Source organism: Theropithecus gelada, chromosome 1, assembly GCF_003255815.1.
Source record: "Theropithecus gelada isolate Dixy chromosome 1, Tgel_1.0, whole genome shotgun sequence".
Classification (NCBI taxonomy): domain Eukaryota; kingdom Metazoa; phylum Chordata; class Mammalia; order Primates; family Cercopithecidae; genus Theropithecus; species Theropithecus gelada.
The window spans coordinates 160,430,584-160,447,847 of record NC_037668.1 but is presented as its reverse complement, the minus strand read 5'-3'; the positions used below and the strand labels follow the sequence as shown (position 1 = coordinate 160,447,847).

Here is a 17,264-nt window from a genome sequence, read left to right as displayed (position 1 = left end):
CATCTCTACAAAAAATACAAAAATCAGCCAGGCATGGTGGTGCGCACCTGTAATCCCAGCACTCTGGGAGACCGAGGTGGGCAGATCACCTGAGGTCAGGAGTTTGAGACCAGCCTGGTCAACATGGTGAAACCCCGTCTCTACTAAAAGTACAAAAATTAGCCAGGCATGGTAGTGCACACCTGTAATCCCAGCACTTTGGGAGGCTGAGGTGGGCAGATCACCTGAGGTCAGGAGTTCGAGACCAGCCTGGTCAACATGGTGAAACCCCGTCTCTACTAAAAGTACAAAAATTAGCCAGGCATGGTGGCAGGCACCTGTGATCCCAGCTACTCAGGAGGCTGAGGCAGGAGAATCGCTTGAACCCAGGAGGCAGAGGTTGCAGTGAGCCAAGATTGCGCCATTGCACTCCAGCCTGGGTGACAAGAGTAAGACCCCGTCACACACACACAAAAAAAGGTTATTTGCAAGTCACTGACCTTGCCTGGAAATATTAGTCTACCTCAGTTCCCTGAAGTAAACCCCAACAGATAACACCATGAGCCAATAACCAGGTCAGTATGTGGCAGCCCAAAAGGTCAAAAGCACCTGGTGGGCTACTGATCAGAGCAGATCAACTGAAGCTATGTAACTGCCACAGTAAACAAAATGCCACCTCCAGGCTGCAGGAATCCCATCTCAGGCTGAGCAAGTTTAATCGCTTCTGCTGCTGCTTCTTCCTTTTCTTACAGGTGTTCACAGGAGAAAAAAAAAAAAAAAACACACACACACACACACACACAGATATATCAGATTGAGCAACTCTAAGGCAGACAACTGTTCCATCAGATTTCTAAGAAGAAAGAAAAAGAAAAGGAGGTGTCAGACATATATGCTTGAGGAAGGCATGAGGGTGGGGGAAGGGGGAGTAATAAAGACACAACTAGTGAATATGGCGAATGGTGAACTGTGCTGCCAACTGCAAAGTGACTATGTTTGAACACCAAATGAGGTTTCAGCTACGAATGGCTTGACAGTGTTCCTCTATTGTTGAATTTTGAACTGAGAATCTCAGGGGATCCAGAACTAAAAAGGTGGGAATACCAAGCAGTGTGGGTCCATGTGAGTTGGCCTATTCTGGAACAAACTGAAAATGGCTAATTTATGAGGACTTTAAAATAACGTATTAGAAGAATGACCATTGTATAAGAGGGCAGGGGAAATTCTGCTTTGATAATTTGACAGTTCAAAATGAACACTGCATTTCCCCTAATTCAATCTTGATTTCCTTTAGCTAAATGTTTCCTTTCTTTACTACCCTCTTCACAAATCAGATGGAAGGGCTGTTTAGAGCTAACTCACTCGTCCTAAAAATAACTGGAGCTAAACAAAAAGCTCATTCTTGCTGGCATGAATGATCTTCCAGGTAGCTGCTGTGCAATGCCCCCAGCAGTAAGATGAGCATTGCTGATGTATGTAACAGAGACAGGAGTCGGGCTGCAGTGAGAGGGCAGTGCTTGGATTCTACAAAGGTTGCAAGGCCCTCTGAGACTCAACAACAAGGGGTTCTAAACTTAGAACTACAGGGATCTGGTACAAGGCCTACACCAAAACCACTGGAGAATAAAGCAGATCTAGAGAAACACTGGCCAAGGAAGTCTCACAAACCACATGAAACAACATGAGAGGCTAGATAATTCCTCAAGAAAAGAGGAGAGAATATATATTTTTAACTATGCTGAGAGAAAGCTGATTTGGTATCTCAACATCCCATTCAAGTAGCTTCCTCAATTGTTGCCTCTGTCTGCATGCTTAGCACACACCAGGAGTAGGCCCTGGGAGCTCTCAATGGAAAGATACATGCTCAGATACGCACTTGGGGGATGGCTCGTACTTCCCTTTCTGTGACTTTCTTTTTTTTTTTTTTTTTGAGACGGAGTCTCGCTCTGTCGCCCAGGCTGGAGTGCAGTGGCGCGATCTCGGCTCACTGCAAGCTCCGCCTCCCGGGCTTACGCCATTCTCCTGCCTCAGCCTCCCGAGTAGCTGGGACCACAGGCGCCCGCCACCTCGCCCGGCTAGTTTTTTGTATTTTTTAGTAGAGACGGGGTTTCACCGTGTTCGCCAGGATGGTCTCGATCTCCTGACCTCGTGATCCACCCGTCTCGGCCTCCCAAAGTGCTGGGATTACAGGCTTGAGCCACCGCGCCCGGCCTCTGTGACTTTCTTATAGCACCTCAATTTATGGAATAAAAGTAAATGAGCATTAGAAATTTAAAAAAAAAATTAGGGCCAGGCACAGTGGCTCATGACTGTAATCCCAGCACTTTGGGAGGATGAGGGGGGCGGATAACTTGAGGTCAGGAGTTTGAGACCAGCCTGGCCAATGTGGTGAAACTCCATCTCTACTAAAAATATAAAAATTGAGTGTGGTGGCAGGCATCTATAATCCCAGCTACTTGGGAGACTAAGGAACGAGAATCGCTTGAACCTGGGAGGCAGAAGCTGCAGTGAGCCAAAATCACTCCACTGCACTCCAGCCTAGGCAACAGAATGAGACTCCATCTCGAAAAAACAAACAAACAAATTTAAAAAACCCACAAAGTAATGAAGAGAAAGATCTTAAAAAAATTTTTTTCGAGACAGGATCTCATTCTGTCACCCAAGTGTTGTACAATGGTGCAAACACAGCTGACTGCAGCCTCCACTGGTTGGAGGATCACTTGATCCCCCAACCCCAGCCTTTCAAGTGGCTCAGACCACAGGTGTGTACACAGGATCTCACTATGTTGCCCAGGCTGGTGTTGAACTTCTGGGGTCAAGCAATCCTCCTCCCTCAGTCTCCCAAAGTGTTGGGATTACAGGCATAAGTCATTGTGCTCAGACAAGCATTAGAAATTTAAATCAATAAAATGAAGGGGCCGGGTATGGTAGCTCATGCCTGTAATCCCAGCACTTTGCAAGGTTGAGGCAGGAGGATCACTTGTGGTCAGGAGTTTAAGACCAGCCTGGCCAACATGGCGAAACCCCATCTCTACTAAAAATATAAAAATTAGCCGGGTGTGGTGGCACACACCTGTAATCCCAGCTACTTGGGAGGCTGAGGCAGTAGAATTGCTTGAATCTGGAAGGCGGAGGTTGCAGTGAGCCAAGACTGTGCTACTGTACTCCAGCCTGGGCCACAGAGCAAGCCTCTGTCTCACAAATTAAAAAAATAAAAAAAAATAATAGTAATTTTAAAAAATGAAGGGACTAAGAGAAAAAAAATCAAATGATTTGCTTCTCCTGCAGATGGCTTTGTCACATTCTAGGATTGTTATTAAAGGCAAGAATGGTAAAAATCACCACCTGACTTACAGCAGTCATTTCTGCTATTTAACAGTATTATTATTTTTTTTTTTTAGAGACAGGGTCTCACTATGTTGCCCAGGCTGGATAAAACTTCTTAGGTTCAAGCAATCCTCATGCCTCAGTCTCCCCAGTAGCTAGGACTACAAGTGTATGCCACTGAGCTCAACAGTGCTTTCTAAGCTACAGGTTATAATCTACCAGGTCATAGCATCAACTTAGTGGGTTGCTACTAACATTTTCAAAAAATGAAGTCAAAAAGAGAGGAAATTATCAGTATGTATTGCAGAAAGCAAAAGTAATGTTTCATGAAACTTGTATTTCAAATGTATATGTATATACATGTACTGGGTCCTGAAAGAAAATGTATGTCTTACACTGAATTAAAATATAAAAAAGTAGCCAGGCGTGGTGGCTCATGCCTGTAATTCCAGTTCTTTGGGAGGCCGAGGTGGGTGGATCACTGAGGTAAGGAGTTCAAGGCCACCCTGACAAACCCTTGACAAACATGGTGAAACCCTGCCTCTACTAAAATTACAAAAATTAGCCAGGTATGGTGGCGGGCGCCTATAGTCCCAGCTACTCTGTAGGCTCAGGCAGGAGAACCACTTGAACCCAGGAGGCGGAGGTTGCAGTGAACTGAGATCACACCACTGCACTCCTGCCTGGGCAACAGAGAGAGACTCCATCTCAAAAAAAAAAAAAAAAAAAAGAAAAAAAAAAAAAAAAAAAAAAAAAAAAAAGAAAAAAAAAAAAAATATATATATATATATATAAGTTTGAAAACCACTGAACTATTGGAAGCTTGAAGGAACTAGACCAAGACTGTATACTACAGAGAGACTGTGTATGGATCAATCAAATACTTGTGAATTGTGAAGAAGTTCATGGGTCAACTGAACATGCCACAGTTAATATACAAAGGTTACTGCCAGAGTTACTATCAGAGCTATTTAAAAACCCTCACATTATCCTAGAGCTAGGAAATGTGAACTCTCAGTTTGAAAACACAGGAAACCACCACTGAAACTGAGCTGAGAGAGAATGGGGGCTTGTTACATAGCCCCCTGTGGCATTTATCAAGATGAAAGAAATATGGACTGTGGAAGGAAATGAGATGACAGTTTTTACTTCTAGGGTGTCACAGGCCATGGCCACAACCAAAGGACTCATTCATTGACTGAGAAACTAAGCTTCTTAGAAGTGGGGTAGTTGAAGTGGTTATAAGAAACAAGGAAAGAAAAAACCACTCTTTCAGGTCCTGCCAAACTAGCCCATCCTTCCTGGCACAGTTAACCAAGGGTCAAACTCTGAGTATGGCTGAATTATTTTATCCCTATCCACTCCTGACCCTGCCATAGTCACATACCCATTTGGTCTAGTTAAATAGCCCAGTCCTAACTATCCAATAGGAAAGGAAACACAGACCAAGAGAGAAGTATTTCCTAAGTGATAATATATAAAGTCTTAGACAATATGATATCTTACGAGATGACACAGGATCTGTGCTCTCTTTGGGAGTTTATGAGAGAAACTAAGATACTCTTCAAATAACAAGATCTCCATGTCTCCTTACATTGAGCCAGACCTGTCCTCACATTCCCACGTTCCTTATAAAGTAGGAGAAATTATCTGTCCTCTGTACTACTTAGTAAATTAATGGTTAGGTCTAAGGAAGAACCCACAAAATTCTTCACTTGGTCTCAATTCTAATAAGAACAATACTCCATCATCTTATCATTCCTTTTTGAAAGAGGTAACTAGAGACAATTCCAGCAATACCTTCTGGTTAAGAAATGAGAAAGGATTTCTAACTTTGATTACAATTATTCTGTAAAAGCATGCTGAGATATAAGTATCACATATTCCTTTCATTTTCATTAGAAACGGAGATAAGGAAGTGGGGAGACAAGCAAACTACTCAGGGCCTTGCAGCATGGTAAGAAGAGGCAGGAATGGTATTGCTACAGTCTTGTTTGTTTTTCAACTTCCCAGATTATGTTCCTCTGACTCCACTAGCCACTGCTGCTCAGAGTTCAGACTATGTATCATCGAATTACTTTTCTAGAAAGTCAAAACAAAAGGAAAGCTGGTATATACGTATACAATTGGTAGAGAAGTATGAGATTGGTACCTGTAAGAGAGCATGGTGCATCGTTACCTCCAGTTCCGCTAAAACATGAGCAGCATCCTCATTGTTCTCTTGGACCTCCAGATCCTCCTCAGGGATGGTCTCCCAGTTGCCCTGGTGAGCCACCAGCGTGTGCACTAGTTCATACTGTCCAGGGAGCGCCAGGCTCACCCGAGTCTGAGTTCCATAGGTGAAGCGGAGGCGCCGAAGCTTACAGCTTTCCTCACTGCCCAGCTTGGTGGTGGGAAGCACCTGCACCCCCAACAGCAGGTTCAACAGCTGGCACTTGACATTACAATCCTGGCCGAGGATCAGTATGCAAGGGAGGCAGTCCACAATCTGCTGGAGGTACTTCTCTTCCTTAGGCGGGAAGGAAATGCAGCTCAGTTGGCCTGGTTGGGGAAGGAGAGAGTGGAGGAGGAGAAAGGAGTAGAGAGAGAGGAGTGAGGAAGGGGAGAGAGAGAGACTCACACAGAAATCCCACGAGGATGACAGGGTCCTTGAGGAGCAATTTCTAGGAACCTTGGTTGAAGGACATATCGGGGAAAAACCCCAGTGAGAAAAGGCTCTTCACATACCAAACAGAATTCCCTTCCCTAGCTCATCCCCTAGGAACAAGTTGTTATTTCTACTCAGAAACGTGGGAGTGACCTGATCTTCCCGCCCCGCTCCTTTTTCATTCAGTGGAGGGACAGCCTAAGGAGTTTACAAGGACTCCATCACAAATACCAAGATTATTAAAATAACAAAGCCAGAAAAACTATACTGGTTGGGATGTGAGCCCAAGGAGAAACATACCTGAATGTGTCAAAATTAAACCCTTCCTTCTGACAGAGGAACTAATACTTGAACACAGATTACAGTCATGTGTTGCTTAACAACAGGCATATATTCTGAGAAATGCATCATCAGGCGATTTTGTCACTGTGTGAACATCAGAGTATACTTACACAAACCTAGGTGGTATGGGTACAGCCTACTACACACCTAGGCTATAGGGTGTAGCCTATTGCTCTTAGGCTACAAACGTGCACAGCATGTTACTGTACTGAATACTATAGATAGCTGTAACACAATCTTAAGTATTTGTGTATCTAAACATATCTAAACATAGAAAAGGTGTGCTAAAAATACTGTACCTTTGTTGACCAAGATGCCATCATGTAGCACATAATACAGCACTATAGAGCCCTTTTAAATTTATCTACCATATGCGGTTTTAGCTTATGTTCTTCACTGTGACATATTTTACTACTAAATGTATGAGCTATAAATATATAACATGTATAAATGTATAAAATGAAATGCTATTCAGGTTTGCATAAGCTCTAGAATCTTTTCCAGTTCATCGCTCTGATAGCTGGTGACAACATCCCAGCTGCCAAGTCATCTGTTTCCTTAAAACACTGGGGTGCTCAATTAACATCAATACCTCCTAATCAAATCACATTCCTTCTGTTTATGGGAGACAAGACCCTAAATAGGACAAAGGGAAATAACTGCCTGTTAGGATAAAATCTAGGCAAATCTAGAAAGAGATGTGATTTATCTCAAAAACATTCTCCATGATGGACATCCCAATTACCCTGATTTGACCATTACCACATTGTTACCCACATATCGAAATACCACATGTATCCTATAAATACCACATGTATCCTATAAATATGTACAATTACTATGTGTCAATTAAAAAATCTGTTTTTCACCAACCTGATGTTTTGTACAAAAAATAATAAAAAATAAAAATCTAAAACAAAAACAAAAACAAAAAAACTTCTCCTTTCAAGGCAACTACTACTAATTTAAATGGATAACTTCCCCAAACACATTCAAATAATGTTCAAGACAGAACAAGCTTCCTAAAGAACGAGAATCTCTGTCTGGGAAAAATAACCCGAAATTAGTTCACTGAAATTCTCAGTCTGAATTATATCGCTTCCTTATTCCCTCAATATCAGTGTCTGCCTACCTCTAAGATTCAGGCAATTCCCGCATTTGTTCAGAACAGCACAGACACACAGTTCTTAGGCTACAAAAAGGACAATCCTTGAGCCAAACACATCCATCATAATTGAAATTTGGGGTGGCACTAACTGAAACAGTATTTGTTTTAGTCACTTAACCATAAGCTGCATTAAATTATTTGTAGGCCATTTATTTTGTTTGTTGCCGGAATTGAAGCAAGAGAGGCCTGAGTCAATTAAGAGGTGGTTCTACTTCAGAGTGAACCTACCCAGCTACAATTTCAAATCCCTAAGCATCCTTCTCTTCCACAAACAGTAATGCCAAAAGGGTTAAAGAGGTCTGTGTTCACGCAAATCCCTCTATGCATTTCATTAGGGCCCTTCTTTTCATATCTCTCTGTCTATAAGGATATCACCCTGGCCTGCATATATACATCAGCAACACCAGACACTGAAACAAGCCAATCTACTCTCCTGGGAAAGAGATGAGTTCCTTTCAAAAACCAAACAGAGTTAACTAAGTATATAATTCTGTGCAAGGGTATTTACTAAATACAAGAGTGTAACACCAGACAACTAGTCTACTCTTTTGATCTACAACCTAAAAGCAAGAGGACACAGCCAATTGCTTGTGTGGTCATTAACAAGCAGCAGCAAGCCAGTCCTGAGTCCCTTCATACCTTATTCACAACTGCAGAACACTTACCATGCTTTATTCTAATGATCTGTTTATAATCATCAAAAGCAGGAAGAACCATCCTATTTCATCCTCAACACCCAACACAATGCCTGACACATACCAAGGGCTTAATGTTACAGATCTGTTTGTTTTGTCTGAGAATCCATTTAGTGGGGAGAGCTACCTATAGAAAGCTGTAAGCAAACCCACTGAGTACTCTGAAAAGTCCAGTATCATGACGAATAGTTTAAGAGCAACCATCACTCCTAAAAACCTCCTTCATGTGGATAAAGAATAGGACCCTTCGGTCAGATGCAGTGGTTCACGTCTGTAATCCCAGCAGTTTGAGAGGCGGAGGCGGGCAGATCACCTGAGGTCAGGAGTTCTAAACCAGCCTGGCCAACATGGCGAAACTCTGTCTCTACCAAAAATACAAAAAATTAGCCGGGCATGGTGGTAATCCCAGGTTCTTGGGAGGCTGAGGCAGGAGAATCACTTGAACCCAGGAAGCAGAGATTGCAGTGAGCCAAGATCGTGCCATTGCACTCCAGCCTGGGCAACAGAGCAAGATTCCATCTCAAAAAAAAAAAAAAAAAAAAACAAGAACAGGACCCTTCCATTCATCTTGTGGAATTTAACTACCATAGTCTTAGCTCGAGCAGTGGGAAGTCCAGCTAGAGTGTCTTCACCCTCATCTACACTTCCTAGCTTTCTTCTGTTCCCAGTCCTCCCCAGATTTTCACATAAGTGTCTACATGTGAATGCATACTGACAACCTTTAAATTCTTATAATAAAAATGGTTTCATCACAAAAAGACCAACAAACCTAACTAACCTTTGTTACTGCTACTACCAGGAGAGTGGATAATAGAGAAGAAAACCAACTAAATCACTTTTCAGGACCAGAGGGAGAAAGCATCTGCACCTCTGAGACAGTGTCAACTACAGGACAGCCAATGAAACAGGCTGCATCAGCCAAAACCACAGCAGACACACCCCATTATTCATCTGACCCCAATGAACACTCCCCACCTCCATCTTTCCTACAAAAAGTCACCACAAATAAACTTGCTACTGTCAAACCAACCAAAGACCAGTGCAACAGGAAAGGGTGCTGAAGTTGAGCCCAGTACACTGTTAGAAGTCTATGGCAAACATCACTGTCTCTGTTTTCCAACACGTCACTATCCAAGCCCTTTGCTTCTCCCACTAAATCTTTAGCTTTTTCAATCATCTGACATCTCTACCAGATTTGAACAAGGGCTTGGAGAGAAATGAAGTTGAAAGCAGATGGTTTTACTCCTGGATTCTGAGCACACTGCTCAGTGATGTGGAGTGCAATATGGAAGCGGGAACAGCATGAGAATGAAGGCATGCTTTGCCACTCTGACTAGCTCTGTGACCTTGGCAATCCACTCGATCTTTCTGAGCCTTGAAATGCTCATCGGTAAATGCAGGGGGGTGGAGTTGGATTAGATCATCTTTAACATGCTTTCCAGTTCTAAAATGCCAGGTTTTAACTGCTGAAAGAACAATGATGTGAGGGGGATGGGTGGTTGGTCTGGTTGTTTTTATTTTGTTTTAAATTATGTGAATCTATGCAAGCGCCCCTTGGACCACTATAACTGCAGATCAAAAAGTAGACTGAACTAGCCAGGGGCTCTGAGGACCTACAGTGCAGTCTCAGCAGTTCTCTAAAGAAGAGATTAAAAGCTGTAGACTGACAGTAGAAGGGAGGAAGAAAACCTGTTTCAGAGCTGGAGCAGTTGCCTCACTGACAGTTAAAGGACTTCCAAGTTAATCGAGTTTTCTTTTGTAATTAATACAACAGCATCTGCATATGGGCTGCCAGAAGGTAACAGCATGGCTTCTCAGCTGGCGCACATTAACCCTGCCAACTCTGGCTGGGGGAAAATTCATACCAAATCGTCTTAAGTGCAAACCAAGGCTTTTGTTGTTGTTGTTGTTCTTGGTGGTGGTTCTTAAATACAGATTTTGATTTTTTGCTTACTTCTAAACAAAAGTTTCAAGCTAGATGGAAGAGAAGAACAACTAAAGCAGCAACCCATTTTGGTTTTTGTTTTAGATAACATTTATTGAGCCCTTTATATGTATTGATCACTTTATTTGCTTCGTCTCATTTAAAGCTCATAATTCTACCAGACAAAGACTATTATTAACTCCATTTAAAAATGAAGAAATGGGCCAGGAGTGGTAGCTCATGCCTCTAATCCCAGCACTTCGGGAGGCCAACATGGATGGATGGCTTGAGCTCAGAAGTGAGAGACCAGCCTGGACAACAAAGGGAGCAACCCCCGCCGCACCTTTGTTTCTACTAAAAATTTTTTAAAAATCAGCTACGCATGGTGGTGTGCTACTCAGGAGGCTGAGGTGTGAAGACTGCTTGACCCGAGGGAGATTGAGGCTGCAGTGACCTGTGATCACGCTGCTGTGTGACTCTCTTGGGTGAGTCACCTGCCTCAAAAAATAATAATAATAAAGATGAGGAAATGGATGCTCAAAAAACCAAACCAGGCTGGGCGCGGTGGCTCACGCCTGTAATCCCAGGACTTTGGGAGGCTGAGACGGGTGGATCACCTGAGGTCAGGAGTTCGAGACCAGCCTGGCCAACATGGTGAAACCCCATCTCTACTAAAAATACAAAAACTAGCCAAGCATGGTGGCTGATGCCTGTAATCCCAGCTATTCGGGAGGCTGAGGCAGGAGAATTGCTTGAACCCGAGAGGCAGAGGTTGTAGTGAGCCGAGATAGCGCCATTGCACTCCAGTCTGAGTGCCAAGAGCGAAACTCCGTCTCAAAAACAAAAAACAAAAAACAGCTCAGGTTTCCCCATTTCTCTGAGCAGCGAACTGCAGAGATAAGCAGGAACTGTACTTAGATCTCTGGGGGCCAGTAGACAATGCCCCCTACACCACATTGTTTTCCAATCTGGGGTCAAATGCGATTTAGTAACTGTAGGACCTCAATGTAAAGCAGACTGATATAATCCCTACGAAAGTTGTCTCAAACCATGAGGAATAAAGCATATGGAGAAAACCGCAGCATGACCACTGGCTGGTACACACTTTCAAAAAACGTTATTCTACCTGAGATCTCTAAAGCTTCTTTGCTAACAGCAACAGTACACTCTTTTCAGAGAAATTCTTAATGCTCCACTCAACAGTCAGTGTGTATTATTGTTTGGGTGACTACTCTGAAAAGAGACGACAGGAGGGAGGAAATACTCATGACCTGTTTCTGTTGCTAGTGACTCTTCAGGATAGATATTTTATTTAAATTGTTTCTGGGGTAATGGCAATCGATTTGTAGCAATACACTCTCCTTCTTGCCTACTTCCATTCCATCAGGCTCAGAAAACAATACCCCAAAGTATGGTGCTTTGGCATGCTGAGCACTTTGAACTAAAGGAGATTGGAAGGCCTCAGAAGCAAGGTTGCTCTCTGACCTTCTCCTGGCCTCCTGTCTGCCTCCCCTTTTTCTCCCCCTAAGCTACTCATAGAAACCAGAATTCCTCTTCCTCAAGACCATAGAAACTAGAAACCCTGGCCAGGCACAGTGGCTCATGCCTGTAATCCCAACATTTTGGAAGGCCCAGGTGGGTGGATCACTACAAGACCAGCCTGGTCAACATGGTAAAACCCCACCTCTACTAAAAATACAAAAATTAGCCAGGCATGGTGGCATGTGCCTATAGTCCTAACTAGTTGGGAAGCTAAGGCAGGAGAATTGCTTGAACCTGGGAGGTGGAGGCTGCAGTGAGCCGAGATCATGCCACTGCACTCCAGCCTGGGCAACAGAATGAGACTCCATCTCAAAAAAAAAAAAAAAAAAAAAAAAAAAGAACTAACTAGAAACCCTCTTCTCTGAAGCAAGCCATAAAACTAGAAAGGTCACTCTCTTGTCCTCTGAAGACCCACATTCTAGAGAGGTCCTGCCCCATCCCATAACCTGGGGGAAGGAATGCTACATAGAGAGCCCAAGAATGACCTGAGCACACCAGTCTTGGTGGGTTTCTCAGTCTGTTACCATTAGATCATGTCTTACTGTCCAATCACTTTCTATACGGCAGTGAATTCTTCATCAGACCTAAGCATAAAAACAGACAGTTTTCCCTGGGTCCTTGAGACTTCATTTCTAAAGCCTCCTGTGTTACATAAATTTGTTATGCTTTTCTCTTGTTAACCTGTCTTTTGTTAGAGAAGTGTTGACTATGACCCTTAAGATGAGTGAGGAAATCTATCACACCTTTCAGCCACTACCAATCAGTAATACATACTCGTGAAAGGTAACTAAAGGCTCTTAAGGTACAGTCCATGTCCAACGTAGGGAAGGCACTATAAGAGTCAGTGAAATAGAAAATACTTTTGCTTTATTATACTACTGCAGCTCATAAAGTTAACATGGACTGCAGAGTTAATTCAGGTCTTGACGGTTATTACTGCAATACTTGTTCCTGGTACCCAAGGATTTCCCTCTTTCGGTAGTTTTAAAAATATTTCTTTTTTTTTTAAATAGAGATGGGGTCTCACTATGTTGCCCAGGCTGGTCTCAAACTCCTGGGTTCAAGTGACCCTCCCACCTCACCTTCCCAAAGTGCTAGGATTACAGGCGTGAGCCACCATGCCTGGCCTAAAAAAAAGACAGAGACAGAGCTCAAAAAAAGAAAACTCCAGCTCTGTCACCCAGGCTGGAGTGCAGTGGCATGATCTCAGGTCATAGCAACCTCCACCTCCCTGGTTCAAGAGATTCTTGTGCCTCAGCCTCTCAAATAGCTGGGACTACAGGTGCGTGCCAAAACCCCAGCTCTGTCGTCCATGCTGGAGTGTAGTGGCATGATCTCGGGTCAGGGCAACCTCTACCTCTCGGGTTCAAGCGATTCTTATGCCTTAGCCTCCCAAGTAGCAGAGACTACAGGAAAGTGCAACTAATTTTTTTTTTTTTTTTTTTTTTGGTAGAAACAGGGTTTCACCATGTTGGCCAGGCTGGTCTCAAACTCCTGACCTCAGGTGATCTGCCCACCTCAGCCTCCCAAAGTGCTGAGATTACAGGTGTGAGCCACCATGCCCAGCCAAAAATATCACTTCTAACATTGAACTTTCCATGCTTTTATGGGAAGTCAACTTAAGTCCCCTCTGAAAGTGAATGAAAAACAAAGGATTGGCTGGGCGCGGTGGCTCACAACTGTAATCCCTGCACTTTGGGAGGCCGAGGTGGGCAGATCACGAGATCAGGAGATCGAGACCATCCTGTCTAACATGGTGAAACCCGTCTCCACTAAAAATACAAAAAATTAGCCGGGCGCGGTGGTGGGCGCCTGTAGTCCCAGCTACTCGGGAGACTGAGGCAGGAGAATGGCTGAACCCGGGAGGCAGAGCTTGCAGTGAGCCGAGATCGCGCCACTGCACCCCAGCCTGGGCGACAGAGTGAGACTCTGCCTCAAAAAAAAACAAAAAAAAGAAAGAAAGAAAAACAAAGGATTTTATATTTAACTGAGCCAACCAGTGACACAAATATGCATTTCCACAAATAGGTAGTGATGTTTTATTTTTTACTATCTGTACCAAAAGTAAAGAACAAATCCTAAATTGAGAAAGTAATCTTATATAGTCTTTCTACTACAGTCAATTCTACCACAAGCTTCGAAGTATTGAACTACAAAATTCCAGGGGCTGAGAGAGAAAAAATTCAGTCCAGAAATATTTATTTATCCTTCCCAAACAAGCTCTCTGACCTTCAGCTAAATTTGAAAGACTGACATAGGAGGTACTCTCATTTAAGGAAAACAGATGCTTAGGTAGTCTGGCTTTCAGAACCTTCAGGACCAAGTAGTACACGCTATTTCATTTGAAGGGGATGGTTATTGAAGATTAGAGATTGAAATGCACTCTAGTAGCCAAAGCTCTTGCTGGAATCGGAAAAGTCAAGTTGGCAGAAGTCTCTCTAAAGTTATTCTATGTCAGGGCCATGTTAAGATCTCTCACAGCTTTTAAGAAGCAGATAGTATTGGCACCTGGGGAGAGGAGACTGCCTCCCTAGAGGCTGATACTCCCTGGGAGCCATGTGAAATGGGAACACACTCAGCAGCATGCTGAAGAAGCTCCTTTCTGGGTGAAACTGCTCCTGAGACTGGTCACACTACAGAGGGAACAGAATCGCAGCTGGCAGTTGAGGCTTTAATGTATGGGACGCAGAGATGGAAGTAGTTCCTTGAAGGAAGTCAACCCCATGCTTCCAAGAGGGCTTAGTTTCTGGCATTTGGAAGGCAGTGTATAACAGTTTATAAGCATTAACAATGATCCAAAGGTGGGAATATGTCAAAAGGACACAGGAACCAGCTTGAAGGGAAACTTACTCACCAAAGTGGGGCCAATTTATGCATAAAAATAAAAAGTGATAGGAAGATATTACAATCCATTGAAAAAATTCACAGGTCTACACTGATTAAATAAACAAGAGAAAAGGAAAGCTCTTCTTTACAGTAGACTACAACTAATACATATAGAAGCAATGATGGATATAAACATCACCATTGGGCTGGACATGGTCGTTCATGCCTGTAATCCAAGCACTTCGGGAGGCTGAGGCAGGAGGATCGCTTGAGCCTAGGAGTTCAAGACCAACCTGGGCAACATAGTGAGACTCCATCTCTACAAAAAATTTTAAAATTAGCTAAGCACGGTGACATGTGCCTGTAGTCCCAGACACCAGGGAGGCTGAGGCAGGAGGATTGCCTGAGCCCAGGAAATTAAGGCTGCAGTGAGCTATGATCATACCACTGCACTCCATCCAGCCTGGGTAACTGAGCAAGACCTTGCCTGTAAAAAGAAAACAACAACAACAAAAAAAAACCCCATCACTGAGACAGGTGGGAGTTATCAGTGAATGCCAGGTCTACTGGAAGGAGGTTTTTTGAGAAACAGGGTATCAATGAAATATAAGAACACCTCTCCACAAACTAATCAACTGCAAAGGAAAAAATGGTAATTCACAAACTAATCAATTGCAAAGGAAAAAATGGTGAATTTTTTTATTTTATTTATTTATTTAATTTTTTTTTTGAGATGGAGTTTTGTTCTTGTTGCCCAAGCTGGAGTGCAATGGCATCATCCCAGCTCACTGCAGCCTCCACCTCCCGGGTTCGAGCAATTCTCCTGCCTCAGCCTCTCAAGTAGCAGGGATTACAAGCATGCACCACCATGCCTGGTTATTTTTTTTTGTATTTTTAGTAGAGATGGGGTTTTACCACAGTGGCCAGGCTGGTATTGAACTCCTGACTTCAGGTGATCCACCCACCTCGGTCTCCCAAAGTGCTGGGATTACAGGCATGAGCCACCGTGCCTGGCCCTAAAAATGGTGAATTTAAGGTGGAAAAAACATCTCCAGGGATGAGTTGACATCATATACCCTGTGATGAAAGAAAAAAAAAAAGGAAACATTGTTGGGACAGTTGGCAAAACCTGAACAGGGTCTGTGGACTGGATGGTAGTATTGAACCCAGGTTAATTCCTTGATTTGGTGAGCCGTATGATGATCACAGAAGCATATCCTTGTTTGGGAGGAATGCATACTAAAGTGTTTAGAGGAGATGAGAAGAACTATCTGCATTCAGCTCTCAAAAGTTTCATTAAAAGACTACATCTAATATACATCAGGAAGGAGAGAGACTGGGAGAGAGACTGGGTGATGGAACAAATCCATGAAAATGTTAACAACTAGAAAATTTGCAGGAAGCAGGTATTAGAACTCTTTTATTGTTCTTGCAATACTTACGTATGTTTGAAATTATTTCAAAATAATTTTTTTTTAGGATCCAAAGGTATACCTAGTAAAGCGTATCCAGCTCTTGATCTCAGAGGAAAGAGATCAAGAGATAGGATTTTACTTGACAAGAAAAGCCAGCAGGAAAAAAAAAAATACATCAAATACAGTAGTAATAGGATTTGAACAATAACAGTTTCTTCACTGTCTCCACTTTTGCCCTGCACATTACCTTCCATCTCATCAATCTTCCTGTGATGTTTACTATTGCTTGCTCAGAGTCTGGAGAGTTCAAGGCACTGATCTAAGTAAGTAGTTTAGAATCAGACTTAGAATCCAAATCCACAAGTCTAAGCAGTATAGACCAACATGATGTTCCAGTATAGGACACTCTGATAAAAGTTACCTGTAACCATCAGGTTCATTAAATAAGAAACCACCCAGGCCAGGCGTGATGGCTCATGCCTGTAATCCCAGCACTTTGGGAGACCGAGGAGGGCGGATCACCTGAGGTTGGGAGTTTGAGACCAGCCTGACCATCATGGAGAAACCTCGTTTCTATTAAAAATACAAAATTAGCTGGGCTTGGTGGCACATGCCTGTAATCCCAGCTACTTGGTAGGCTGAGGCAGGAGAATCGCTTGAACCCGGGAAGTGGAGGCTGCGGTGAGCCAAGATCGCGCCGTTGCACTCCAACCTGGGCAACAAGAGCAAAACTCCATCTCAAAAAAAAAGAAAAGAAACCACCAGGGGAAGCCTGACTTTGACTTTGCACTGCCTGTAGTGACCCCTTATGTTTACTTAGTGGTAGAGACTATATCGCCACTATACACTAACTACTTTTATCCTATACCAACAAACCACTTTTCCAAGTTGAAGCAGCAAAACTTTTCCAATTATCTCCATGGGACAGAACCAGAAGAGCATGTCAGTTGTTCAATCAGGAGAAAGTGAAAGAGGTTTCCTCAGTGGGGTTCTTATATACTAAAACTTAAGAATGACTTTTCTTCTACTAGCTGTATTTCCCCACATTCCTCCTTGCACCTCGATATTGCCATAATATTAAACGCTGAGGCTAGAGTATATCATAAGGAATATTTCTAAAACGTAAACTCCATACTGGTTCACTCACTGTCCCTCTCAATTGAATAGAAAGAGCTTTTATTTAAACTAGTCTTGTAACCTAGCTGCATTTGTGATAGGGCCTTAGTCTTTGCTCTGGCAAGTTTGATTTGATTTAAAAAAAAAAAAAAAAAAAAGCCTGGGAAATTGTCTCCCCATTAAATAGACTAGAAAAGATTTTAAAAAAGATCTAAACTGGCCAGGCGCGGTGGCTCAAGCCTGTAATCCCAGCACTTTTGGAGGCCGAGGGGGGCGGATCACG

At 43.1% G+C, this 17,264-nt stretch overlaps 1 protein-coding gene across 2 annotated transcripts in view; it reads right to left on the bottom strand.

Annotated features, from left to right (window-relative positions):
• The window catches only part of DSTYK (dual serine/threonine and tyrosine protein kinase), a 67,796-nt gene that overhangs the window by 36,013 nt on the left and 14,519 nt on the right, over positions 1 to 17,264 (bottom strand). For both annotated transcript variants that reach the window (XM_025355676.1, XM_025355687.1), the window contains exon 2: positions 5,459 to 5,847. In XM_025355676.1, the coding sequence (XP_025211461.1) occupies positions 5,459 to 5,847 (389 nt within the window). The remainder of the gene's footprint in view (positions 1 to 5,458; positions 5,848 to 17,264) is intronic.